At 37.7% G+C, this 25,528-nt stretch overlaps 2 protein-coding genes across 2 annotated transcripts; one reads left to right on the top strand and one right to left on the bottom strand.

Moving 5' to 3' along the window:
* Positions 1–5,691: 5,691 nt before the first annotated feature.
* On the bottom strand, positions 5,692–6,992 carry LOC139729252 (UDP-glucuronosyltransferase 1A6-like). Its single transcript, XM_071640183.1, has 2 exons — positions 6,198–6,992; positions 5,692–5,820 (listed from the first exon to the last, which is right to left on the bottom strand). Exons 1-2 carry the CDS (start codon positions 6,990–6,992, stop codon positions 5,692–5,694), a joined length of 924 nt encoding a protein of 307 aa, XP_071496284.1.
* Positions 6,993–10,386: 3,394 nt separating this feature from the next.
* On the top strand, positions 10,387–19,701 carry LOC139729226 (signal peptidase complex subunit 3-like). Its single transcript, XM_071640159.1, has 4 exons — positions 10,387–10,787; positions 16,191–16,335; positions 18,001–18,119; positions 19,526–19,701. The coding sequence occupies exons 1-4, from the start codon at positions 10,645–10,647 to the stop codon at positions 19,656–19,658; spliced, it is 540 nt and encodes a 179-aa protein (XP_071496260.1). The 5' UTR covers positions 10,387–10,644; the 3' UTR covers positions 19,659–19,701.
* The last annotated feature ends 5,827 nt before the right edge of the window (positions 19,702–25,528 follow it).

The following is a 25,528-nucleotide window of genomic DNA, read 5'->3' as shown; positions in this document are numbered from 1 at the left end:
AGGGTAAAACCATCAATTGTTTTCTATTTCTCATCATTTAAAAGCTAATTCATAGGAATTTCCGGTTTCAACTAGCGGCAATTTTGGCTGCCATTTTGGCGGCCATCTTGAATATCTCAATACCTCCAAGGATGCAAGGGTTGCATCATCCAGATTCGGATTCAGCACCCTTGAAATAGGGTAGAACTATCAATTGTTTTCAATTTCTCACCATTTAGAAGGAAATACATGGGAATTTCCGGTTTTGGCGGCCATTTTGGCGGCCATCTTGAATATCTCACGACCCTCAAGGATGCAGGAGTTGCATCATCCTGATTCGTATTCAGCACCACCGAGCTATAGGGTAAAACCATCAATTGTTTTCAATTTCTCACCATTTAGAAGGAAATATACCGGGTGTCCCCCCAAAAAAGCGAAACGGTGGATTTTCAGTACCTTGCGGTCTAAAAGTTATATATGTGACCCTGCACCTCAAAACAAACAAAAAGTCGCCAGACATGAATTTTTAGTTAAGACCATATTCTGAAAGAGCAGACTTTAAGCTTTAAAATGATGTATAACTCAAATCAAATGGACTGTCTTAACCTATCTAAATATTGCAAAGAAAGCACAGACTCAGGAAAAGTGTGAACTGAGAATAGAGGCTCTGAAGTACAATGTCTATTCAAGCGCTTAATCTTTACCAAACCGTGCTGGCTGTGCGATGAATGCGACAAAAAACAGGAAGTAAGCCACCAGAGTAACAACAATGAAGGGATTATCAGATTAAACTGAAATTAAGCATGCCTCATGAACACATTCTGTCCATAATTAATGCAAACTTTCAAAGCAGTAGCACTATCTTTTTAAAAGTTATTAAAGTTGAAAATGAAGAGTGTGGACAAGGTTTTTCAGAAATGAAAAAAGGGATTCTAAAGACACACCTAATCACACTATTTTACCAAAAATGTTCGAGATAAGCTGCTAAAAAAACACATATTCCTGCCCGTTTTATGATACCAAATTTTAGCATAATGTAAAAGAAGACCCGCTCTTTCAGAAAATATGAAAAAGTCAAGTTCGGCTAGGTTGACCCATGTCACTTATTTTCAGTCCTCACGCAAAATCAGTGTGTGCGACTTTATGTTCGTTTTGAGGTGCACGGTCACATATCCTTTGACATCATTAGAAAGAGCATCTTCCGCAAAAGACTATGATACCAAAATCATTAAATTTGGTTCAGTGCTTTTTATTCTACGCCAATTTCTGAAAATGCAGTCATTGTCAAATTTCGCCGGATTTTTGCGACTTCTGAGATAATAATTTGAGTGCGACAAGCGATCCATACGATGAATATTGTGTAAGCTCGGTGATCCACGTCAACAAAAGATCACATTGGGCACAGGCCAGGAAAAAATAGTGTGTGTGTGTGTGTGTGTGTGTGTTTGCGCTCCCAATATGAAAGCGTTATCTTTTGTTGACATGGATCAACGAGCTTACACAATTCACCGTATGGAACGCGTGTCGCACCCAAATTATTATCTCAGAAGTCGCAAAAATCCGGCTAAATTTGACAATGACTGCATTTTCAGAAATTGGCGTAGAATAAAAAGTACTGAACCAAATTTAATGATTTTGGTATCATGGTCTTCTGCGGAAGATGTTCTTTCTAATGATGTCAAAAAATATATCACTTTTAGAACGCAAGGTACTGAAAATCCACCGTTTCGCTTTTTTTGGGACACCCGGTATAGGAATTTCGGTTGTGGCAGGCATTTTGGCGGCCATCTTGAATATCTCAAAATCTTTAAGAATGCAACAGTTGCATCATCCAGATTCGGATTCGGCATCCTCAAAATAGGGTAAAACCATCAATTGTTTTCAATTTCTCACCATCTACAAGGAAATACATGGGAATTTCCGGTTTGGGCGGCCATTTTGGCGGCCATCTTGAATATCTCAAAACCCTCAAGGATGCAAGAGTTGCATCATCCAGATTCGGATTCAGCACCCCCAAAATAGGGTAGAATCATCAAAAAACATTGGGTGGACGGTAAAACAAGGTTAGGCCCAAAAAGTGGCTTTGGCACCCAGACTATCCGTCCTCAACGGGTTAATAATTCATGATGGATTACCCTGAGAACTGCTTGGCTGAATTCATGGTAATAGGTAAAATGTATGCAAATGAAAAAGGTAAGCACATGTTTCCATATGTTTGCATATTCTACATTTCAGGATGAATAAAGACTATCTGTGATAGTGGAATTCCTCATGAATAAATAATAAAGCATTCAAAGCCTGTCTGGGTGTTAACCACATACTCCCACACACACAAGTTGACCCCTGTGCAAAGTTATAGTTTTGTACAAAGGGTTGAAAATAGAGCAAAATCTGTACGCTAACGTAAAAAATTAATCTTACATTTCAATGAAACTAATACAATTATGCTTTCATTCTTAAATTACCTCAAACAAAATTGTACACTATTCATCTATTGTTCATATTAATGTCAGTGTTATCTCATATTTTACTTGAAGTATAGGATCAAAAGTGGGATCTTTTTAACACCTAGTAGTTACAAAAAAAAGACCCTGAAAGAGATGCATAGGCGCAGACTCCTTTTATACGACCGAAAAGGGTTAAATTTGTGCTTGTTAAAGGAGAAATCCAGTCCCAATATAAGTTAGTCTGATAAGAAAGAGTAAAATATTACGAGTTCAACGGTATAAATATGATCGAAATTCGATGAAAAATAAGGAAGTTATGACATTTTGAAGTTTCTTACCATATAGTTTGTACATAAAATTTTGAAATTTCCAGTTTTTCATTCAGTTATTTCCGAGGCTCAATCCTCATATATATATATGATACTGATCACTATTCTGAAGTTATTCAACCAGGAAAAAGTCATGTTTTCAGACTTTAATAACAGAAACATTGAATTTTCGTCATTTTGTACACGTTCAATGGAAAATTGTTAGGGTATGACATGGTTGGCTCACTCATTTGTATATTCATACCCACTGTACAAGAACTGTTTTGGAGAAATTATCAAAACTTCAAAATTTCATAACTTCCTTATTTTTCATCCTATTTCAGTCAAATTTTTACTGTTGAACTCGTAAAATTGTACTCTTTTTTATCAGACTTAATTATATTTGGACTGGATTTCCTCTTTAAAGCTGCGTTTACATCATGTTCCCGGTGGCCACGGCAGCCCCATTTCCCCGAAACGGAGTGTGCTGTGGGCAACAGCAGGGAGTCACCTATCTGGTACTCTATGGTATGGTATGGTATGGTTTATTAAATGAAATGTTCTCGCAGCCAAAAGGCTGAATTGCAACATTTGTTCACACAATACATAGTTGATTAAAAAAAGAAAGTATTTACAATTTTCAAATTATTCATCACTATTCAAAGAATAACAATTAACATCATTTACAACATTATTCATTATAAAATATATTACATTCACTACATTCAACACACTGTACGTGACGAATAAACATAAACTGATTACAAGGGACCCATGCGGTTACTTCCTTTTCTTACATTGTATTCACATCTTTCCCCTCCCTCTCTCTCACAAACGCACACGCACGCGCAGACACAGGTACACTCATAAACACATACACACAATCGTCTCTTCATCACATCCAATAAGTGACTATCACACACATAAACACATACAGACACTACACATTCTATTCTCCCACCACACGGCATTACTGATTATAAGTGTACATTCGTCACACTTAAACTGCGTTTTGATCACATAATGTTTACAAACAGTCAAATGTACAATGTAATGAATGTTTACAAATATTGACCGGAGTACAACAAAATTATAGATTCTGCATCATAAAATAATCTGATGCGGTGTGATATCATAAAATATGCCTAATATACTCTCATATACTCTCATAATATATCTCCGGGAATTAAAAACAGTATCAAATGAACAAATTGAAATTATCAACAGTTACCACTGAAAAAAAAAAGATGGCTGCGCAAACCTGTTGAAAGGTTGTATGTTTTCCAAGTAAAGTAATATTCGTTGGATATTACTTAACAAAAAGAAAATTGTGGCTGCCGGGGTAAGTGAAAAGGAAAAGAAAAAAACATTACCAATAAAAATGTATACATATATTATAAGATTACAAAAATAGTTATGTATTGGTCATTCTCAACATAACAAAAAAAAATTGCACTGCTGTAAATCTTCCAAGTATTGTAAGTATTCTCTATCAAAGAGTTTCATAATGTTACAGGCGGTACAGAAAGAGAGGAGGGGAGAGGGGTGGGAAAGCAAGAAAGAGAGATGGGGAGAGAAATAAAGAGAAAGAGGAAGAGACAGAGTTGTGTTTTTTCCAAGTAAACTGATATTCGTAGAATATTGCTATAAAAATTGTGGCTGCCAGGGGAAGTAAAAAGAGAGGAAAAAAACATTTCCAGTAAAAATGTATACATATATTGTAAAATTACGGAAATAATCATATATTAGTCATTCTCAACATATCAAAAATATTGCATTGGTATAAATCTTCCAGGTAATGTGGCATTGTATATAATTCTCTATCAAAGAGTCTCACAATGTTGCAGGCGGTATAGAAGAGGAGGGAGAGGGGTGGGAAAGCAAGAAAGAGAGAGGGGGAAAGAGAAGGAAGGAGAAAGAGGAAGAGATAGGGGTGAGGAGAGAGAGAGAGAGAGAGAGAGAGAGATGGAGAGGAAGAGTACACCGTAATACTTTGTGTGTAGTGCTTATAGGAGAAAATACATGAACGTTAAACTGTTGACCTTGCCAGACCGCACCCATATTCAACATTATTCAAACTTATCCGGCGTCATATCTGGTATGAGTTTGATGATCATGATAACCTTTGTTATTGATTCACATAAATCGTGCATTGATCGTTCTCACAAAGTAAGGCATCGCACTGTTTTTCAGTCTTTCAGTTCTACATCTGTATTCCCTCAATCTCTCACTGCGCCTAAGGCGTCTTTCAGAGCTCTGCATTTCAGGAAACCAGTCTCTGAAGTGTTTGAAGAGAGACGGGTGAGACATTCTCCTGTTTTCTCCCCTTCGCATTCTAGTCTTGTTCGTTCCAGTCCTCTCCTCGGTGAAAATATAGCTATCAGACGCTGTTCTCACGGTGTCTGGTCAGGCTTTTCCGTGGCGTCCCGCACGGACCGCCTATACAAGTTTTGTTACGGTCTTTTACGTGCCGTCGTGTTTCGTTGCGTTCACTCCGTTTTATAACAAAAAACAAGATTTCCCCATTAGTACCGGGACTGCCGTGGCATTTTTTTTTTTGGGACAATTTAAAAATCTGACACGTCATCCACGAGCAGTACGGCCTGCCACTTTTGCCTATCCCTTCTCACCGCGTTGTCTCACGTCCATCCCGTTTTTTTTTCCACGGTGGCCTGAAACGGGGATGCCGTGGTTGCCGGGAACATGGTGTAAACGCAGCTTAATAAACTAGACCAGCGTGCCAGAATGATGTAAGTTCACAGCGCCCCAAAGGTTTATAACGTCCTTTTGTAAGCCCCTGTCACACTTGGCTGGACTGGCCCACCGTACAAGAAACGGGCGATATTAATTTGTTCACAAATCGTCAATGTTTTGAACATGATTTTGACAGGATCTTGCTGATCAGTGGATAAGACCACGGACTCTCAATCACAATGTCTCTGATTCGAGTCCCGTGGCTATTCACAGCGGGTTCGCCCCTTGGCAAGGCACTCAAAAATCTGCTCATTGCCTCGTTCTTCTGAAGGGACTCCTCGTTGTCGGTCCCATGGTTGGTTGCTTGTATCCAAGGATTCAGGGCTTTCTTGCTGGTCACGTAAAACAAAATCATAATCCTGTCATTAGTATACCATTGCCATATGTATCTTTAATTTCTGTGAAACATGGAAAATGGCAGTGTGATGCTCTTCTGGTTATAGTATGGTCCTATAGTGGATGTTTCCCTTATATTAGTCATTGATTACTGCATACTGTATTTGTCTCACTTGTTTCTATGCCTGTGTATAAAGTAGATGCCGTTCGACAGTGCTGCAGGTTGTAGTCGTTCGGAGTAACGAGTCCTTGAAAAGTTAAGTCCAGAAGAAAAAGAAAATCTAGAAGAGAACAAAAGCACAAAAACATAAAAACATAAAACCATCCAAAACACACACACACACACACACACACATTGCAAACCAAAATGTACCTCATTGAGCTTTCTTGCAGGTCGAGCTGTCAGGCCTCCCACGGGTATGAAGTTTGGTCCTAACGGGAACGGGAACTCGGACGAAAAGTCCATGCTCATCAAGTGTAGATCAAACTCCTTGTGCAAGTTCCACACGTTCAACATCGATTCGTCCAAATTTACATCCGCTGCCAACTGCCTATAATTAGGTAGGGAAATATATTTCAATATCAAAAGAGAAACAATGCCTTGGAAGAAGTTGAAAGCCCTTTGGAAAAGGGTCATGTTGTCAGAGTAGCCAGTGCCCAGTTCTGGCTGGTAGGCGAGGTTGCAGCTTGACCCGTACACGTAGATGGTGCTTCCTTGAGGGGTAAATGGCCAAAGAGAGATGAGCTTTATGTCCTTATCAAATCTCTGCTCCAACGACCGCCTCATCACGATGCCACAAGGCCAGGTATTGTCCATGACTATGGCATCAATACTTTCTAGGCGCATCATCAGTGCTTCATCCATTATGAGGTTTCTGCAGTCAAGAGACAAGTTCATAATCAACGGAATAATCCCATTCACAAACTGTTGATCGGGCTCATCCAAGGCCACGGAGCCTAAATGTCTGAATATGTCGCGGACCTCTTCCCTGGACTTATTGCGATGCTCGAAGATGGCGAACTTCATGTACGAGAACTGGGGATCGCTCGACCTCTGATCGTAGGCTCGGCTAATGAGGCTCGTCACGTTGTGTCCTCGACGAACCAAGGCTTCTGCGATCGAGGCACCGACCACGAAGTGGCTACCCTCTCCATAGAGGTTGGACATGAGGACATTGGCGCTGAGAACGCAGGGAAATATGAACGCGAACCCGACGAAATTTGCGTAATAATTCATGTTTTAAGTTAGGTTTTCTTGTTTTTTCCGATCACGAGACTTTTGCAGAATCTAAAATGCCTCCTTTTCAACGACTCTTTTATCTGCCCAAGATAAACGGCACGTTCAGTAACCATATGTAAATAAAAGAGACCTTCTTTTGGCATGATTCAGGACTTTTATACGTCTCCGTAAGTTCGACGTATAGTCATTATGTACAGTGGAATCTACAAAGTGTGGCTTGTTTGTACAGAATGTAGGTTATGCAAATTGAGTGTGGTGCAGCATTGATCCAAGTCGACAAATACACGATGGTTGTGTTTTTTTTTTCTTCTGTCGTCATCTCTCTTTTCTTGTCGCTGCTGTTAGGGTCTTTCGTCCATGGCCGTCTTGAGTCGGTTTAATCAAGGAGCTCTTTGGTTTAGTCAAGAGGGTACTATCCATACCTCTGGGCCCCGTTTTATCAAAAGATATAATCGATTATAAATGTCCTTACCACACAGACTGTCATAGACATATCACAGAAATCGGTTATATAATTACAGTTGTAGTTATAACTCTTCATGAAACAGGGCCCTGGTTTAATAAAGAATTTTGTATCACACTCTGAATATCTTTTTATTATAATAGACTACTGAAAAATAGTGACACTCTTGACCTCGACCACATTTGTGTTGACATTAACCTTAGTCAGCGAGGATGATTCGATAGTACAAGTTGTACGTATTGCACATCCCTGACCATACATGGTGTTAGGATTTCCTCCCCCCCCCCCTTTCCCCAATTTTGAATGTTCCCCTGATAAATATTCATTATATGCATCAAGAGGTATCATTCTATATAATTATTATCTCTTCATTTCAAGGAAAGCAATGAAAAGCGACTGAGTTTGGTTATCCTTACCAGCAGCCTCAAATGATTGCACACATAAAAAATTATGTAACTGAGGCGAATTGTGATGCTCCACACATCACGCTTCAATAGTAGTCTTGAAGGCTCAGTCAGGTTCCCCCTTAAAGGTACTGTTTACCATTGTGAGCAATGATTTAAAAAATGTTCGAGTTATCACACTAATTGATGCATGATAATATTATGTGTAGGTCATTATTGTATCACAAAATACCCTACCATATAAAACTTTCGCAATAAAGCCTAAAATACAAGGAGATGTCACTATTTTTCTCAATAAACCATAACTGTATACAGTTTATTCTATAAACAATTATATCATAACTTGTTTTCATTATCTACATTTAACAATACTTAACATTGATAATACCGCTTAACATTAATTACAATTACAGGTTATTTCTTTCCCTAGCTCACATATTCTTGAAGTGAGAACAAGGGACTGTAAATGTGATCATAGCACGATTAAGAGTGCCTCTTTTGAAACCTGTATACCGTCAGTGATTGCAAGAATAATTATTGTGAGAGAGTAAAGTCCGCCACCTCCGGCCCACAGAAGGGCGGTGAGTTGGCTCAGTCGGTAGCGCGTCTGCCTCTGATCCAAGCGACCCGGGTTCGAACCCGAGTCTAGACTGAGCAATGTTGTGTGTAAGCATACCGCCCCCTCTAGCAAGAGGCAAAACACTCTGTCCCTTGGTTAGGACATAATGGAGGTCCAGTGTGTGAGAGCGTCACAACTCATGCACGTAAAAGATCCCGCTTCATTCATTCATCGCAAAGAGCAGGCTGTTTAACCCGGTGAAGTTGTCCCGGCTCACATCCAACTGGACTCCAATGGAAGACCAGCCTAGCATCTTCTCAGATGGAAAATGAACAAACAAACAAACAAACAAACAAACAAACAGACTTGAAAATCTCGTCATAATGCAACAAGCATCAAACATGGCAAACCCCGAGTTTAGGGCCCCACATTGTTGCTGAACATGATGACTTCAGACGCAGGGTTCGGTGTGTAGAAGGCCCGCGACCCCTCAGAAGTGCAATTTTATGAAACAGGCGGGTGTGATATGTGGACTGTAACATTCAGTAAATTTTTCTCATCTATCTCATTTCTTCTTCTTCTTCTTCTACTGGTTAGGTCTGCCTCCTTCATTTAGCTGGAGATTCTTGCAGACTCTACATCTAGATCTTTATCTATATTATCTATTTCTATATCTATATCTATATCTATATCTACATCTATATCTTATCTATATCTATATATAAATTACCTACATCTATATTTACACCTATATCTATATCTATATCTACATCTATATCTATATCTATACCTATATCTATATCTATAATCTATATCTGTAATCTATATGTATATGTATATGTATATGTATATCTATATCTATATCTATATCTTTATCTATACCTATATCTATATCTATATCTATATCTATATCTACATATATATCTATATCTATATCTATATCTATATCTATATCTATATCTATATCTACATCTACATCTATATCTATATCTATATCTATATCTATATCTGTATCTATATCTATATCTATATCTATATCTATATCTACATCTATATCTATATCTATATCTATATCATTAAGTCCTGACATGGTGGTATTATTATCCGCGTGTTGGAATAAGAGCATGAAGACGATGAAGACAAACAAGTTGACATAATGCATTAGAGAAAATTTGGTTTACAAATAAATGAAGTTGGATTCTAATGCATTATGTCAACTTGTTTGTCTTCATCGTCTTTATATCTATATCTATATATATATCTATATCTATACCTATATCTATATCTATATCTATATCTATATCTATATCCATATCTATATCTATATCTATATCTATATCTATATCTATATCTACATGTATATCTATATCTATATCTACATCTTTATCGATATCTATATCTATATCAATCGTCTACTCGACAGTTTTGTCAATATCCGCAAGTGGAAAGAAGAGTGCAAACCTAGGAAAGTACTACAGGATGTGGACTGGTTGAGAGAGATATACCCAAGAGATTTTATAGGCCTACTAGTGTATAAAATCTCTTATAATACCCACAGAACTCGATTTTCTGTGCTCTTACCTCGGCCTGCTGGATCACTTTACAATGTAATACAAGAGTCTGTAGAGGGTAGTCTGGTTTCCAGACCCTTTGCCAACTGGACTCCGCGGCGACGAAGTCGCCGCCCCGCGACGAAGTCGCTGCCTTTGCCGAAGGCAAAGGCAGAAATCAGCTTAAACTATACTAGTTTTCGACGTTGAGGGCGTCAATATCATGGATAGCGAAATAGTATGGGCAGAGGGTCTGGAAGCCAGACTAGTAGAGGGCGATCTGCAAATTACACGTATAAATCTGAACCAAACGGCCGGACGTGCATGCCTTTTATTCACCAAGCAAGCCAACGGACACTCATTAGGATAAATTTACATGTATTTTAGCCCAAACATCAGTATGCTGATGACTTTGGACAAGATTCTCCCATCCAGCTGTTACAGAAGTTGAATTAAATTAACCTCGCCGGCCGCCGGCCACCTAGCTAGCAGGCTGCAAGTAAAACCTACGAACTCTGCCCTGAAGAAGCGTCATATAATACGCGAACATACATAGCACTGAGAGGTTATTTCGCATCGTGATTGTCTGTATTGCTTGTGCATCATGAATACCCTTCTGTCAAGAGCAAATACGATATTTGCATTTACTTTGAGTGTTTTGGCAGCCTTGACATTTCTATGCTTCTTGACCACGGTTAATCTGGACACGAGGAGAAGTGTTTCCATAAAAACGTCGAAACATACAGTGTAAGTACGCAGCAGATGATGATGGCTTCACTCTAGTCCCATGTATCTAATATCGTGTTTGTTCACTTTTGCTATGCTGGGGTTACTTAGCCTGGCGGCGTGGTGAGCTGAGACCTCGACCCGTCTCTTTGAAATGACTGCATTGTTTTAATTTCACCGTCCAACGTTAGATTCTCTTGAATTATTTGGTGTAGCACTACTTGTAGAATCCCATTGTACCAGATATTCCGTAAGGATGAGGTTGAAAGACTTTAAAAAGCTTATCAACAATTTTCAAACAATTGAAAAAGAGCATCGTCATATTTCACAGGGGACAGCTGCTGTGGTTTTTGGGCAAGAAGTAAGAATTATCTGTCAGATAGGCCTATATTCCCAAAATATGATTGCCAGTCAAGCTAAAATATAGATTGTACATGCTAAATGTGGGATAGGCTTAATACGATGAATAGACCCAAGGGTGTAAATAAAGTTAGAAGAAATTATTTGATATTTATAGGGCCTAAGCCTGTTTGTAAGGATTGTTCATATAATCATAGATAATAAAATGACATGTGGATGGTGCAAAGCAAGCCTTTTACAAAATATGATGCCATGAAATTGGTTATTGGATAATGCAAGATTACAACATGTAGATGTACATGGGCAATTCCACGGTAACTGACGTTAGGCGTAAGGATTTTCATGAAATTGTTTACCTTGTAGTTTTGTGAATGAAAGCACCTGGGGCTTGCAATTGGCATTGATGAATAAGTTCATGAGAATGAAGAAATAGGTGGAAAGTTTTTCTCTCAAACTGCATTTCTTATCACATAGCAAGTGAAAATGTGTCGGTAACTGACGTTACGGAAAAAGGACATGGGAAATTATGGTGTAGATTTAAATGGAAATATCTCATGTCCCTGACTTTTAACCTTTATGTGTTTAATATGGCAATACACTTAGGTTCTTAGGAACAGGTGTGCAAAATAATGTGCACTTTAGTTGTCTCCTTTTAGCACCATGCCAGTTTCAGTGAAGGCATGACGGTAACTGACGTTACGTAACTGACGTTATGCTTACATTTGCCATAGGGTTTACACATGCAAAATCATGATTGGGAATAGCTTTGTGATTTTTCATAATTCTGACCATTCAGAAGGATTTGTTTGATATGGAGTCATACCTTGGTTCATCAGTCATGAATACACAAATGAAATGAAACATTAGTCCATTTTCCTCGTGTTCTATGAAAACTTAAAGGTAAACATGTCAGTAACTGACGTTACACATACTTTGCCATGGGGTTTACAGAGAACTAATTTATTTAACAGGTTATTATACTGCTGCAATATACCAGTAACAATCCCAGGCAACTACTTAGCAACAAATTAAAACAAAATCTAAAGACACAAATGGGTTGGGCCCTTAGGGGGCAACCCCCCCCCCCATGGCATAGCACAGTTGGGCAAAAATAAAGTAAATGCACAAGAGGATATTTCTCGACATTTGTCTGAAGATTGAATTCTAATTCAACATTTATGATTACACAGAGCCATTAATAGATTAAGCAGTTCCAAGTATAAATACATGTATATTGACATGACTAAGGGTTTTTTGTTTGTTTGTTTGTTTTATTTAATGAACAGGAAAGTTTCTATATCTAGAATGCTCCACCCATAATACCTTGCAGTACCGTACTACACAAAACATGGATATTTTTGTGCTTGAAAAAAAAAAATCAAAATATATTTCAGGTCATGGGGAAAACACACTTATCAACTCATAAATATGCATAAATATGTATGAAATCTATTGTGATATATTTCTTCTTCTTTTCTTTATTTTACTCCTTCTCCTTCAAGGCATTGTTAGGGCCATAAATTAAAAAAAAAAGGTCTCCATCATCAATTGATTTAAATGAAAAGTGTAGCACTTTTAATATTTCTCTGTGAAGAAGAAAAATAAATGCTTTTTTGGTCAAAAGAGCATTATTGGTTTATTCCTTGCTTGAAGTAATTCAACTGTTTTTCTTTTCCTTTACACTGATATATCACGGCTTGCATATACATTCCAGATACCAAGAAATCGGACTTTGCAACGAAAGAATTCTAAGATAAAAAAAAATCTTCCTGTTCATATTTATCATGTATTGTATAATGTCCCTGCATAAATAGAATAAAGTAATCAACAAATACACACTGTATGAACAATTTTTTTTAAACCCTAGAATCCCCTCTCACTTTGAGCAACATCAGCGTTAAGTTTCAAACAGTAATGAGTGCATGCCTTACGTACCATAATACAAGATGCGCCATGTTAACTACACCACACATTTAAGTGCAAGAGAAGAAATATCTGTTTGTGCATTTGCCTTGAGGTGGAAACTTGACTATTAAGTTTCCAGAAAAAAAAAAGAAGAAAATGCTGGCAAAAGCAAACATTGGTGAAGATTGTAACTGTTGGTATAAAGCTGTGCACAAGTTTGCATGTTAACCACCTTTTCTATAAAAAACAAACAATCATGTCACTGATTAGGCCTACAAACTTTGGTAGATTTATCATCCCGTAGGACTGGGAATGTTTGAGTGCATATACTGCATGTGGCAAACTAAACTTCCAGATGATTTAGCCTTACACTTGTGCTGAATAAAAAATTGAAAGCTCAAGCCCCCTCCCCCCCCCCCCAAAAAAAAAAAAAGAAGATAATCATGGTAAATGAGTGAATAAATAAATTTAGAAATAAAATAAAATGAAAAAAAATATATCCATTGGCATGCCATGGTAATGACATCATTCCCTATGAAAGGGATTGCTGCTCTTTGTTGTAAGTTGACTTCCCAGATGTATTGAAATGGCCAAGAGTCAAAAAATTTGCCTCAGTTATAATTACTGTCATGGTAACTGACGTTACATACTCGTGTATGACGTTTCGGTAACTGACGTTACACATTTTGTAGTGATCAGTTTGACTCTCCAGTATGCCAAGTATCCTTATTTCTGGTATTGAAATGAAGGCATATGGGCATACATTAGAAATCCCAAGTTACATCATAAAGCTCACTTTCTTTGATGAATAAAGTTAAAAATTCCTTGTTTTTGGTAACTGACGTTACATCCATCATTGTCAAAGTAATTAAAAGTTTTTATCAAATTCTTTAAAGCAACCAGCTTTTTTTGTCCCCGCCGAACGAGTTCGAGCAGGGGACTATGAAACGGGCTCCGTACGTGTGTGTGTCCGTGTGTCCGTCCGTGTGTCCATCCGTCCGTGTGTCCGTGTGTCCGTGTGTGATCAAAATCTTCAATTTGCTACTTCTCTGTCATTTATGAGCCAATTTTGATTCTGTTTGCTTTATATGATAGCACTACATGGGAGCTTTGAAACTTCTACACAGAATTTCAGTCGTGACCTTTGACCTTGACCTTTGACCTATATTGTACATTTTGCTACAAAATGCTACTCCTTCGCCATTTCTAACCCGATTTCGATTCCGTTTGCTTTATGTGATGGCACTAGGTGAGGGCTTCAAAACTTCTACACAGAATTTTGACCTTTGACTTCTTTGACCTTTGACCTTGATTTTTTGACCTATATTGTACATTTTGCTACAAAATGCTACTCCTTCGCCATTTCTAACCCGATTTCGATTCCGTTTGCTTTATGTGATGGCACTAGGTGAGGGCTTCAAAACTTCTACACAGAATTTTGACCTTTGACTTCTTTGACCTTTGACCTTGATTTCTGACCTATATTGTACATTTTGCTACGAAATGCTACTCCTTCGCCATTTTTAACCCGATTTCGATTCCGTTTGCTTTATATGATGGCACTAGTTGAGGGCTTCAAAACTTCTACACAGAATTTTGACCTTTGACTTCTTTGACCTTTGACCTTGATTTTTGACCTATATTGTGCATTTTGCTACAGAATGCTACTCCTGCGCCATTTCTAACCCGATTTCGATTCCGTTTGCTTTATGTGATAGCACTAGGTGAGGGCTTCAAAACTTCTACACAGAATTTTGAACTTTGTCTTCTTTGACCTTTGACCTTGATTTTTGACCTATATTGTACATTGGCTACAAAATGCTACTCCTTCACCATTTCTAACCCAATTTCGATTCCATTTGCTTTATGTGATGGCGCTAGGTGAGGGCTTCAAAACTTCTACACAGAATTTTGACCTTTGACTTCTTTGACCTTTGACCTTGATTTTTTACCTATATTGCACATTTTGTTACAAAATGCTACTTCCGGCGGGGACATATGTTACGCACCGCGTAATTTCTACTTTTCCTTGTTTTCTATCGTGTGGTAAAAGACTTCTCTGGTAACTGCATACATATACAAGATTGTTGTTTAGAGTACTAATAAAGTGGATATACAGAGAGTAAGTTATGCCACAATCCACTCTTTTCACCATTGAGTTATAGGCATATTTTGGCAGCCATTTTGAAAATCAAAATGGCCACTTTTATTGAAAAACATAATGATTCTTAAAACTTCAACTCAAGTACTGTCTGAAAATGTATGGTGTTTGAAACAAATATCATTTTGAATTTTTGGCACCTGTGTCCTAGTTACCGTGGAATTGCCCACATGTAGATCCCGTTTTTTCTATAAAAAAAAGTGTGGGAGGAATCAAATTTGGAGGAAAATCATATATAAAGCAAGTGACACTGATACACATGTAAATGGTCTTTCAACTGCCTGCCTTTAAAATGCTACAGAATAATTGGGAGGGGGCTTTGACTAGGGTAGCCCAGTGTACATGTTTTATGAATACCCTTTGAAGTATATGATGCAACTAATGGCAAAACCAAATACCAAAACAGAAACAGATCTCTATGCCATCAACTGCTATTGTCCCAGAAAATATGTAATGTTTCTATTTACAAATCATACAAAAGAAATAGCTGGGAGATTCACCCATATGTTCACTAACTGTCCCCATTTCAGTAGCTTAACCCGTTTAGGATGAAAACCGAGTATACTCAAGCAGGTGTCTATGGGAAATACGTGTTATACATTATAGCAAAATCAGCTCGTCCTCAACGGGTTAAAGTTTGCACGTACAGCTGTAAGTTATTGCTAAGACTTTGTTGACTCAAAATACAATTTCCACCAAGTTCTAATGTGAAGAGAATGCTGATGATACAAATTTTATGTCATAAATGTCAATTGAAGGACATCACATGGCACTTCCAATGTAAGTGTAGAGTGCTCTGTGTTTGTGATAATTAAAACAATGCATTTATCCCTGTACACCTGTCGCATACAGTTGTATCAGTGCAAATTACACTATTTTCTTTTTTATGGCGAGATGTGTTAATTGTAACTGATTGACAAATTGCATTTAATTTGTCTATTAGTGGCAATGTCATATATCATAGTTCCTTTATTTTTTCTTCATTCCCAACTATGCAGAAGGGAAACCTACACACAGTACGGGGAGTATGCAGATCTTGGAGGATTTTACTTCGACTTAACAGCTAACTTGGAGCCTCTTTTCAACTGGAACACGAAGCAACTCTTTATCTACCTAACAGCAGAATATGAGACGGAGAAAAATGTAAGGTTCATGCTCACCTTTTCAATCACAACATAGAGTACAAATAAAAATCTGTAGATCTACAGTTACAATATGTGATGCAAAAATGACAAATGCATTTTATACAGGGAAACCTTTTTTTTTTTTTTAAAGCTTATTCACTCACATGGAAGTACCGTCTTTTAAAAGATGAATCCAGTGCTTGTGATTTACATTACTGTAAATAGCTGGTCTCCTTCTTAGTACGTTTACAATGAGGTACAGCTGTAAAAACTGGGTTTCCTTGTAGTCTCACAAACCTCCCAGAGTTGTTATTTGGTCATTGCCATTCAACTTAACTCATCAGCTGAGATTAAGATATCATGCGTTAACAAATCCTCCATTTGCGTGCACATTAGTTTTCAATAGATTCATTCTTTTTATAGATATGAGGAATACAGTTCTAAGTCCATCAAACCCAATAGTGCAAGAATTTTAATGATTTTCACAAAGATGCTGTTAACAAGCGATTGAGTTCATAATACAAATTATAGCTGAATTATTGACCCAAAGAATAGTACTATGATATGCACTAGTAAATGTACAGACTAACTGGAAAGTTGTGGGTTTATGTGCTCTTCTAATGAAAATTTTCAAGTGCTGTTTTATGTAAACAACAAAATATCACGACTTTGCGTATGCATCATTTTTTGGTCTAAGTTTAACATAATTTTTGCTGTTCTGTATCTGTAACTTCATCCCTCTATTTGAAGATGGAGTAGAATTTTCTTCAAGTTTGATTAGCAGTATTCTCCACTTACAAGGTTGTAGTTGCATTAAGTGTTGTGATGGTCGGTTTTGGTTGTTGTTGTTGTTGTTTTCAATTAACTATACTTCCAAATTTAAAGGTGAAAAATACCAGCACATTTCTAGAATTTTCAGGAGGAACCACCTGTAACTGGTGTATTCCATTACATGGAGAAGACTGTGCATGTATGTTTAACTGAATTAAATGGAAATTATACCTCAGATATTTTATCTGCCATCAAAATAAATGAAATTGAAATAGCAGATCATAAGGTTTAAAACAAGATTGTAGACATTTTGGTACTTTCAAGTTCTATATATGTAAAATGGAAGTAACTCATCAAGCACAGAATATTTTAGTGATGTCAAAATAACATGTTGTTCCTGATGACTGGTAATGCCAGTGTAGAAAACTTTCATTTGTTAACAGAAAGAGCTCACATTATTCACCTTGATTTATTGAAATAAATCAACTATATTAGCCATCAAGGGATGTGAATTCCTCAGGGTAAAATTATCAGCATTATTCCATTCTCAGCAATCCCAATGTAATTTGAAAAAGAAAATATTAACACAAAATGCAGCTGATCTGACTCGTGTAAGGGAAGAGCTGGTAAAGATAAACTGATCAAACTAAAAATGCCATTTGTCATGTCAATATACAATGTATGTGTAAAGAATGCTATTTTTATATAGGACATAGATTGTACAAGTGATGTAATATACATTTAGAAATGTGTGAATACAGACCAGAAACAATTCATTGCAAATAATGCAAATGCAAGAAATTAATAAATAAAAAATACAAAATAGTGACAAACAAAACTTATTTCACTTCACTTGAGTGCATGACATATGATTCACCTGCACAATAATGGCATTTCTATTCTTCATCTGTAGAAGTTGAATCAAGTGGTGATTTGGGACAAAATCATCAAGCGGACTTCAAATAACGCCAAGCTGAATTTTGACAGAATCCAGCCCAAGTATCCCTTCTTTGATGATGGACATGGTCTTAGGTAAGTAATTTGGTCCTCGGTTTATTTTCAGGGCTTGGCGCTACAGTGCACTGTTGCCCATTCTTAGTTTGTAGCCATTTCTCAACAAAGACTGATCTTCATGCAAAATATTTCAAAGGCCATCTACAGCTTGAAACTGAATGTAATATTTTTATTTTGTACTGTTTACCTAAGTCATTATTGGGTGTGAGTACTGGATGTGATTAGTGTGGCAAAATAAAGTAAATCTTTGGTTTTCTAGGCAAAATCTGGCAAAGCAGTAGGGTCTGAGGTCAAGTTCAAGTCCCTGAATTAAACTTTTTTATCATATTTATACGTTATGCTGTAAAATGGCAAGGGAATTTTCAAGGAAAGTATAAACATCACATGGTACTTTAAAGATAATATAAAGTTTTGGTACCTCAAAAGTTTCCCTGAATTTCCTTGTCTTAGTTTGTGTTTCAGGTTAAAGTACCTTTCATATAACTAACACTGTGAGACTTACTCGCCCCAAAGTGCTCTCATGTCTTAGTAATCATGCAATAATGGTTTCGTACCAGAGCCGCCGCCGTACGACGGCGAGGTAGTACACGTATTGTACGAAACCATTTAACTGCGACCAGCAGCGTGCAGCCCCATACAAAACACGTGTACGCATAGCTAACTGCGACCAGCAGCCCCATACGCATAGCGTAATGGAGCTTCGCATTGTAGCATTCAGGATCATGACAGATTTAGTATCGCGGGTAAATATCAACCTAAAATCCAAAAATTTCTTCAAACATTTCAAATCCATGAACGTATAAAATGTTTGTGTGCACATGCGCTGGCCGTAGTATTCAGTGTATGTAGCTCTCCCAAGGTCCTCTCGACCGAGTCACATTCAGTCATCAATTCGAACAGAAAGGGACTATTGACAGAACCAAACGTTGCCCGAAGCCTGTTTTAAATACTTCAACTGAATTGGTAAGTCTTCAAATTGAAGAAATTTTTGGATTTTAAGCTGATATTTACCCGCGATACTAAATCTGTCATGATCCTGGATGCTACAATGCGAAGCCCCATTACGCTATGCGTATGGGGCTGCTGGTCGCAGTTAATTGCATGATTACTAAGACATGAGAGCACTTTGGGGTGAGTAAGTCTCACAGTGTCAGTTATATGAAAGGTACTTTAACCTGAAACACAAAAATTCAGGGAAACTTTTGAGGTACCAAAACTTTATATTATCTTTAACTGTAATAGGCCCATTCACCATTGTATGACTGATACATTATGCAAATGATTGTTACATGTACAGCTCTGTAGATGTAATGACAGAATTTACCATGTTCAGACCTGTACAGCTGTCATCAGGTCTTTCGTGTGTGGTCTGTCTATTCTCTACCTCACTGTGCTTCTCTTCTCTCCTTCACTCCTCTCTACAGAAGCAACCAAAACGTCACGCTCACCCTGTCATGGAACATCATCCCCAATGCCGGACTGCTACCGCGGATAGCAGGAGATGGGAATAACATGTTGGCATTTCCGAGCGAATATTCAGCAACGCACAGGATGTAGAACAAATGCTTCACAATGTGCCTGTAGATTTCCTGTGGGTGTCACACTTTTTAGAATAAGAATATTGCAATCAATAGTCTCTCTTTTTTCTCATTTTTCTTCCCATTCTTATTTCTCTAAACAATATTACATACTAGAGCCTGTTAGATAGGTTAGAAAAAAGATTAGGTTAAGTTCTGAAAAATTGGATTTTTCGCTTTAAAATGATATGTCCCTCAACAAAAGTGAATGATCGTAATCCATCAAAGTAGATGATTTAAACTCAAATATGTTCTTATGTGGGATGCTAAAGGGGCTTTGCAATTACAGGTCTATTTAAAGGACAAGCCCACCTTCATAGACATGTGAATTGAGTGAATGCAGCAATATTGGTAGAACTCATCATTGAAAGTTTGAGGAAAATCTTACAGTCCGTTCAAAAGTTCAGTCACTGCTGTATGAGAAGACTACTACAGCTTGTGATGTCACATGTGTACTACAATTCAAAAAGAGATAAAGAAAAATCAACATATTTTCACTTTTCTTGCATAATGAAAAGAATACTTGACTTGCCTCTTTCAGAAGGCAGGGGGAATAATATTGCCTGTAGCATACATCAGTGACAAGTCGAGGAAATCACTCTTTTCAAAAAAATATATATTTTTTTTAATTTGTCTTTATATTTTACTTATATCATTCTATGCATGTGACGTCATACACTGTAGTAGTCTTCTCATCCAGCAGTGACCGGCAGAAACTTTAAAAATTCAAAACTTTTGAATGGATTGTCAGATTTCCCAAAACTTTCACTGATGTGTTCTACTAATATTGCTACATTCACTCAATCCACATGTATATTATGAAGGTGGACTTATCCTTTAAATGCACTGACTCGCCCACTCATGTGATTCATGTGGCTTCTTGTGGGTTTTGTTGTGCGGGATCATGCACACAGTGATCACACTTGTACTGAAAAGGGGAATCTACCCAGCAAAGAAATTTCAAGTAGATTTGGGCAATGTTTGCTGTTGATACAGTTTTATTTGTTGATGTTCACTTTTGTTGTGTTATTACAAATCCAACACTAGTAATTATAGCTAGTTTTTACATAGCGCATTTCACACTTCTAAAGTTTCTCAATGCACTTTACAGACTACTATTTACCCCGGTCACTGGATACATTGATTCCAACCAGCACTGACAGTGCTCACTCTCAATTCCCTGGGGACCATTCCAGCCATGCTGATAAACCAATATAGACTTTCTCATCCTGCCGGGTACACGTTTATACTCCTGGGTGGAGAGCAGCAATGTAGATAAAGTGCCTTGCTGAAGGGCAAGCGTGTCGGGCTTCGCATGGGCTCGAACCCACAAATCCATACCACGCTCATGTCATTCAGAGACGAGCGCTCTTATCCACTCAGCCGCAACACCTCCAAACTGGATATGTTTGGGACATGTATCTCATTTCATGGGTGATAATTAAATACTGTATACTATCTCGTTATAAAACTGGTAAATACTATATGTCCCAAAAAATTACAACGCGACCCTCTGCAGAGATAACTTTAAAAATAGTAAATCAATCCAAGTACAATTTCATAGTATGAAACTATAACTTATTACCCACATCTTACAGAAAACCCTATCCGATTTGCTTCAGTGATTAGAGAGAAATAAGGATTTTTGTAGAGCATGTCGGGAATCCCTTCCCTCCAAGTTCTGTCCATTGTTTTCACACATTATGCAGTTCCAAGAGCATTCAAGTGCTAAACTTGGAAGAAACATACCCTCTACAACAATCCACATTTTTCTGTGACCACGTAACCAAATTGAACAGGGTTTTCTGCAAGATATAGCCAAGATGTTATATTTTAAGGTTCTGAAACAGCATTCAGGCAGTTTAATCATATTGAAAGTTTTCAATGCAAAAATCAGATTGTATTATTTTTTTTTTTTTTTTAGGGGGGGGGGACATACAGTACAGTCTGTCTTTCTGCTGAAGAGAGAAAAGAAATCAAGAGATGTACATTAATTAGTGGTGTAGATGGGCATAGATAAAAATTCTATATTTTTTTTCTCCCTCACTCATGTTACACTAGAAGTCATCAAAGGTAATAGACCTTGTGTATTGATGTTATCACATTTTGCCATGCAATATCATCATTTTTGAGAGACGACCTTGTTTGTACACTCTTTCTAGATGTCTACTTTTGTGATCTCTCTGTTTGGTGTATGTTCTTTTTTCGAGTTCACTTTTTGATGTACACTGCAAATTTATGGAATTAAATTGCAGATTTTGCAGATTTGCTATGGTAGATGTTCTCTGGGTTACACTTGTAGATGATTTAAACTTTTTGGTAATCTTATGAATTGTCATGGACGTGTGTATGCTGGTATCAATCAGATTCCAGTGAATTTAACATTTATGTGTGTATGTGTGTTTTAGCATAGTGCAACAGGCAAGTACTGTACATGTTCAAACTTCTTGGAAGTAGCGCTAATACTTGTATGTTTAATAGGAATATTCTCAAATTTGGTACCTTGAGAATTGGAAGGCAGAAGAGAGAATGGAGTGGTGGATATGATAAGTACCAATATAAGTCCTTACAGTGTATGATAGGTACCAATATAAGTCCTTACAGTGTATGATAGGTACCAATATAAGTCCTTACAGGGTATGATGGGATATAAGTCCTTAAAGGGGGTAATGGGTCTCGTTACTGACAGACTGTTAGGCATTCGGAGTGAGCCTCTCTTTTCAGTTAAATTGTATTTAATCAAACCAAACGTTTACAAGCACACTTTGCATTATGTGGTCTTAACCATTTAATTGATTCAATTCTATAATATCTGTTTACATATAATGCATTATTGATATTATCATCATAATTATGGCTATTACCATTATTGTTTTAATGCGTATCCCCCATATAGTGACGTGTGCTGTAGCAGCCGCCACACTACACATACAATGTACCTGCTGTGTACTGCACAGTTGGTGCAACGTGTGCAGGCAGGGTTATTTTGGAGGGCTCCCTCTGAAGGTTGGAAAGCGCAAATTTGTCGGCATTGTAGATTTGAAGCCTGTGGAGGACGCATCATACCCTCTCAATAAATACGTTGCGGATCAGTTATTCTTACCGTGAGAGGTCACAACCTGTTCGAAACCATATAAAAGAGAGGCAAATACCCACTGTACAAAAAACAATCTTAAACACCGAAAGACATAAAACAATAGGTCGTACATGTATATACATCTACAGTTTACTGACTTTCCGAAAGCAGAGCCACAACTAAATTGATTTCAAAACTGGCGGATGGTCGTGGCGTTTGTATGACAGATCAGAGTAGCAAGTCCATTACTCTTCTCACTACGGGTTTTGTTTTGTTTTGTTTTGTTTTGTTTAAGTCTTTTGGCACGATATTGTGTCTGTTTACTGGGAGGGAAAAAACAGGATGGCGTGACTTCTTTCTGACCAGGTTTCCCTAATATGGTATTTGATACAAAAGCCTGTCTTTGCAATAAATGATAACCATGTCACTTGCCGTTGGACATTAAACACTTCTCAACGTATACATGTACATTTTTTGTGTTATTCTGATTGTATGTAAATCAATGCGTCAGAATAAAGTACATGTACATCTGTTTGTCTGTGTTTCGTCACACCATCAGAAAAAAAGAAAAATGTGTTATGTTTTTGTTTACATGTGTCAGACGTAACATTTTCGATAATCATGCATGTGGAAACGGCGCCAGATAGAAGTAAATTACCTTTACCTTTTATATACATGTACAACGTTGTACACATCTATTTAGTTACGTGACTATGAAAATTAATCTGGGTTCAGATAGCACCTACATTTCCCGTCACAATTTTTATGTTCTGTGTGCTAATATGTTTGCCACTACGATGAGAGCATGTAAATGCATTCTTTGGATTTTTACTCGTGAGTGTTGATAAAAATGTACCTTTTTCGCGTTATACGTGTAACAGTAACGCCGTTCACTGGATACCCGCTCATTTGACTGTACTTTTCATTCTCCATTCACTCCGTAAACACGTGTACAAGAATCCACTCTAACTTTATGACGAATACACATTAATTTTTTGCTTTTGTCTGTTGACTGTAAATGATTATGACGGGATATGTTGATTGTGTCTCTTGGTGAGGGTACAAAGAAGTACAGTAACGTTCTGACACGTTTGTTTTGACTCCCGCAGTTACTCACAGTAGCTACATAACATGTATGATGAATTGTAAAGTAACTTTCAAGAGTACATGTTTTGTGTTAACCCGTTTTATACTGAATTCTGAAATCCCCACTGACCTAATATACAGGCCACTAGGTTTCCGTATGGAACGGGTTAAATGCTCCCATTTTGTGTGGTCATTAAATTGCCGCTAAAAGGGGAATTCCGGACCAGTTAAAAGTAAGTAAAGAAAGAGCAAAATTTGTAAAGCGCAACAGTGAAAGTCAAAATTGGATGAAAAGTAAGGAAGTTACGACATTTTAAAGACTACATCGCCAAGTTTTGCATAGCAGTTCTCGGACAGTTGATATCAATATGCATTTGAATGAACTGGTGAGTTCATCGCCTCGCAATTTTTTAATGATTATCGTGCTGTATATAGAAACATGACGGAATCCAAATCTGATAGGAATAAATTGTTTATCCTTTCTGAATAACTTCAAACTAATGACCAGTCGAATAAAGAATTTTAGGCTTGAACATAATTGCATCTGAACATAACGACTGGAAATGTCAAGATTTTATGTACAATTTATATGGCAAGCTGTGAGGGGATGACATCAACTCACTACTTGCATACATTGTATTATATTGACTAGTCATGTATACTGTTTTGTAAAAACTAGCAAAACTTCAAAATTTCATAACTTCTTAGTTTTTACCCAATTTGATCACCTATTTCACTGTTGTGCTTGTAAAATCGTACTCTTTCTTTCCCGACTAACTTTTTAACTGGTTTGATATTCTCTTAAAATGAATAGAGTGAAATTAAGCACACAGCAATGCTACCTGTTTTACATACTCAGACCTACGGTAAGAAAGTTATGAAATTTTGTGTCTGTCTTGTTCTGTACAACGGCGTAGCCAGGATTTCATCTTAGGGGGGGCGGTGAGTCTGCGAGGAGCGAAGCGACCGAGCCCGAGCGAGCGGAGCGAGCGAGGGGGGGGGGGGGGGGGGGGGGGGGAGGGTGTGGGAGGGGGGTGTCCCCCCTCCCACGGTAAGAACTTTTAGCATTTTGATGTTGTAAATGGTGTAATTTGATGCATGTTTTTGCGCGTTTTATCGACGTGAAACAGTACCACTTGTTTATGGTAGCAGTTTATTTTGATGTAGATTATTATGGAACAATTTGCCTATAAAAGGGTATAATTTAGATACACTTCTTGTATTAATTCTTTTCACTGAATATCATGAACGCGACTGAACCCGAGCGAGCGGAGCGAGGGGGGGGGGGGGGTGTGGGAGGGGGGTGTCCCCCCTCCCACGGTAAAAACTTTTTGCATTTTGATGTTGTAAATGGTGCAATTTGATGCATGTTTTTGCGCGTTTTTATCGACGTGAAACAGTCCCACTTGTTTATGGTAGCAATTTATTTTAATGTAGATTATTATGGAAAAATTTGCCTATAAAAGGGTATAATTTAGATACACTTCTTGTATTAATTCTTTTCACTGAATATCATGAACGCGACTGAACCCGAGCGAGCGGAGCGAGCGAGGGGGGGGGGGGTGTGGGAGGGGGGTGTCCCCCCTCCCACGGTAAAAACTTTTTGCATTTTGATGTTGTAAATGGTGCAATTTGATGCATGTTTTTGCGCGTTTTATCGACGTGAAACAGTCCCACTTGTTTATGGT

Source organism: Diadema antillarum, unplaced genomic scaffold (assembly GCF_040938485.1).
Source record: "Diadema antillarum isolate AM-2024a unplaced genomic scaffold, OU_Dant_1.0 seq00000229_RagTag, whole genome shotgun sequence".
Taxonomy (NCBI): Eukaryota; Metazoa; Echinodermata; class Echinoidea; order Diadematoida; family Diadematidae; genus Diadema; species Diadema antillarum.
The sequence above is the reverse complement of the archived record's forward strand: the minus strand, read 5'-3'. Positions and strand labels throughout refer to the sequence as shown.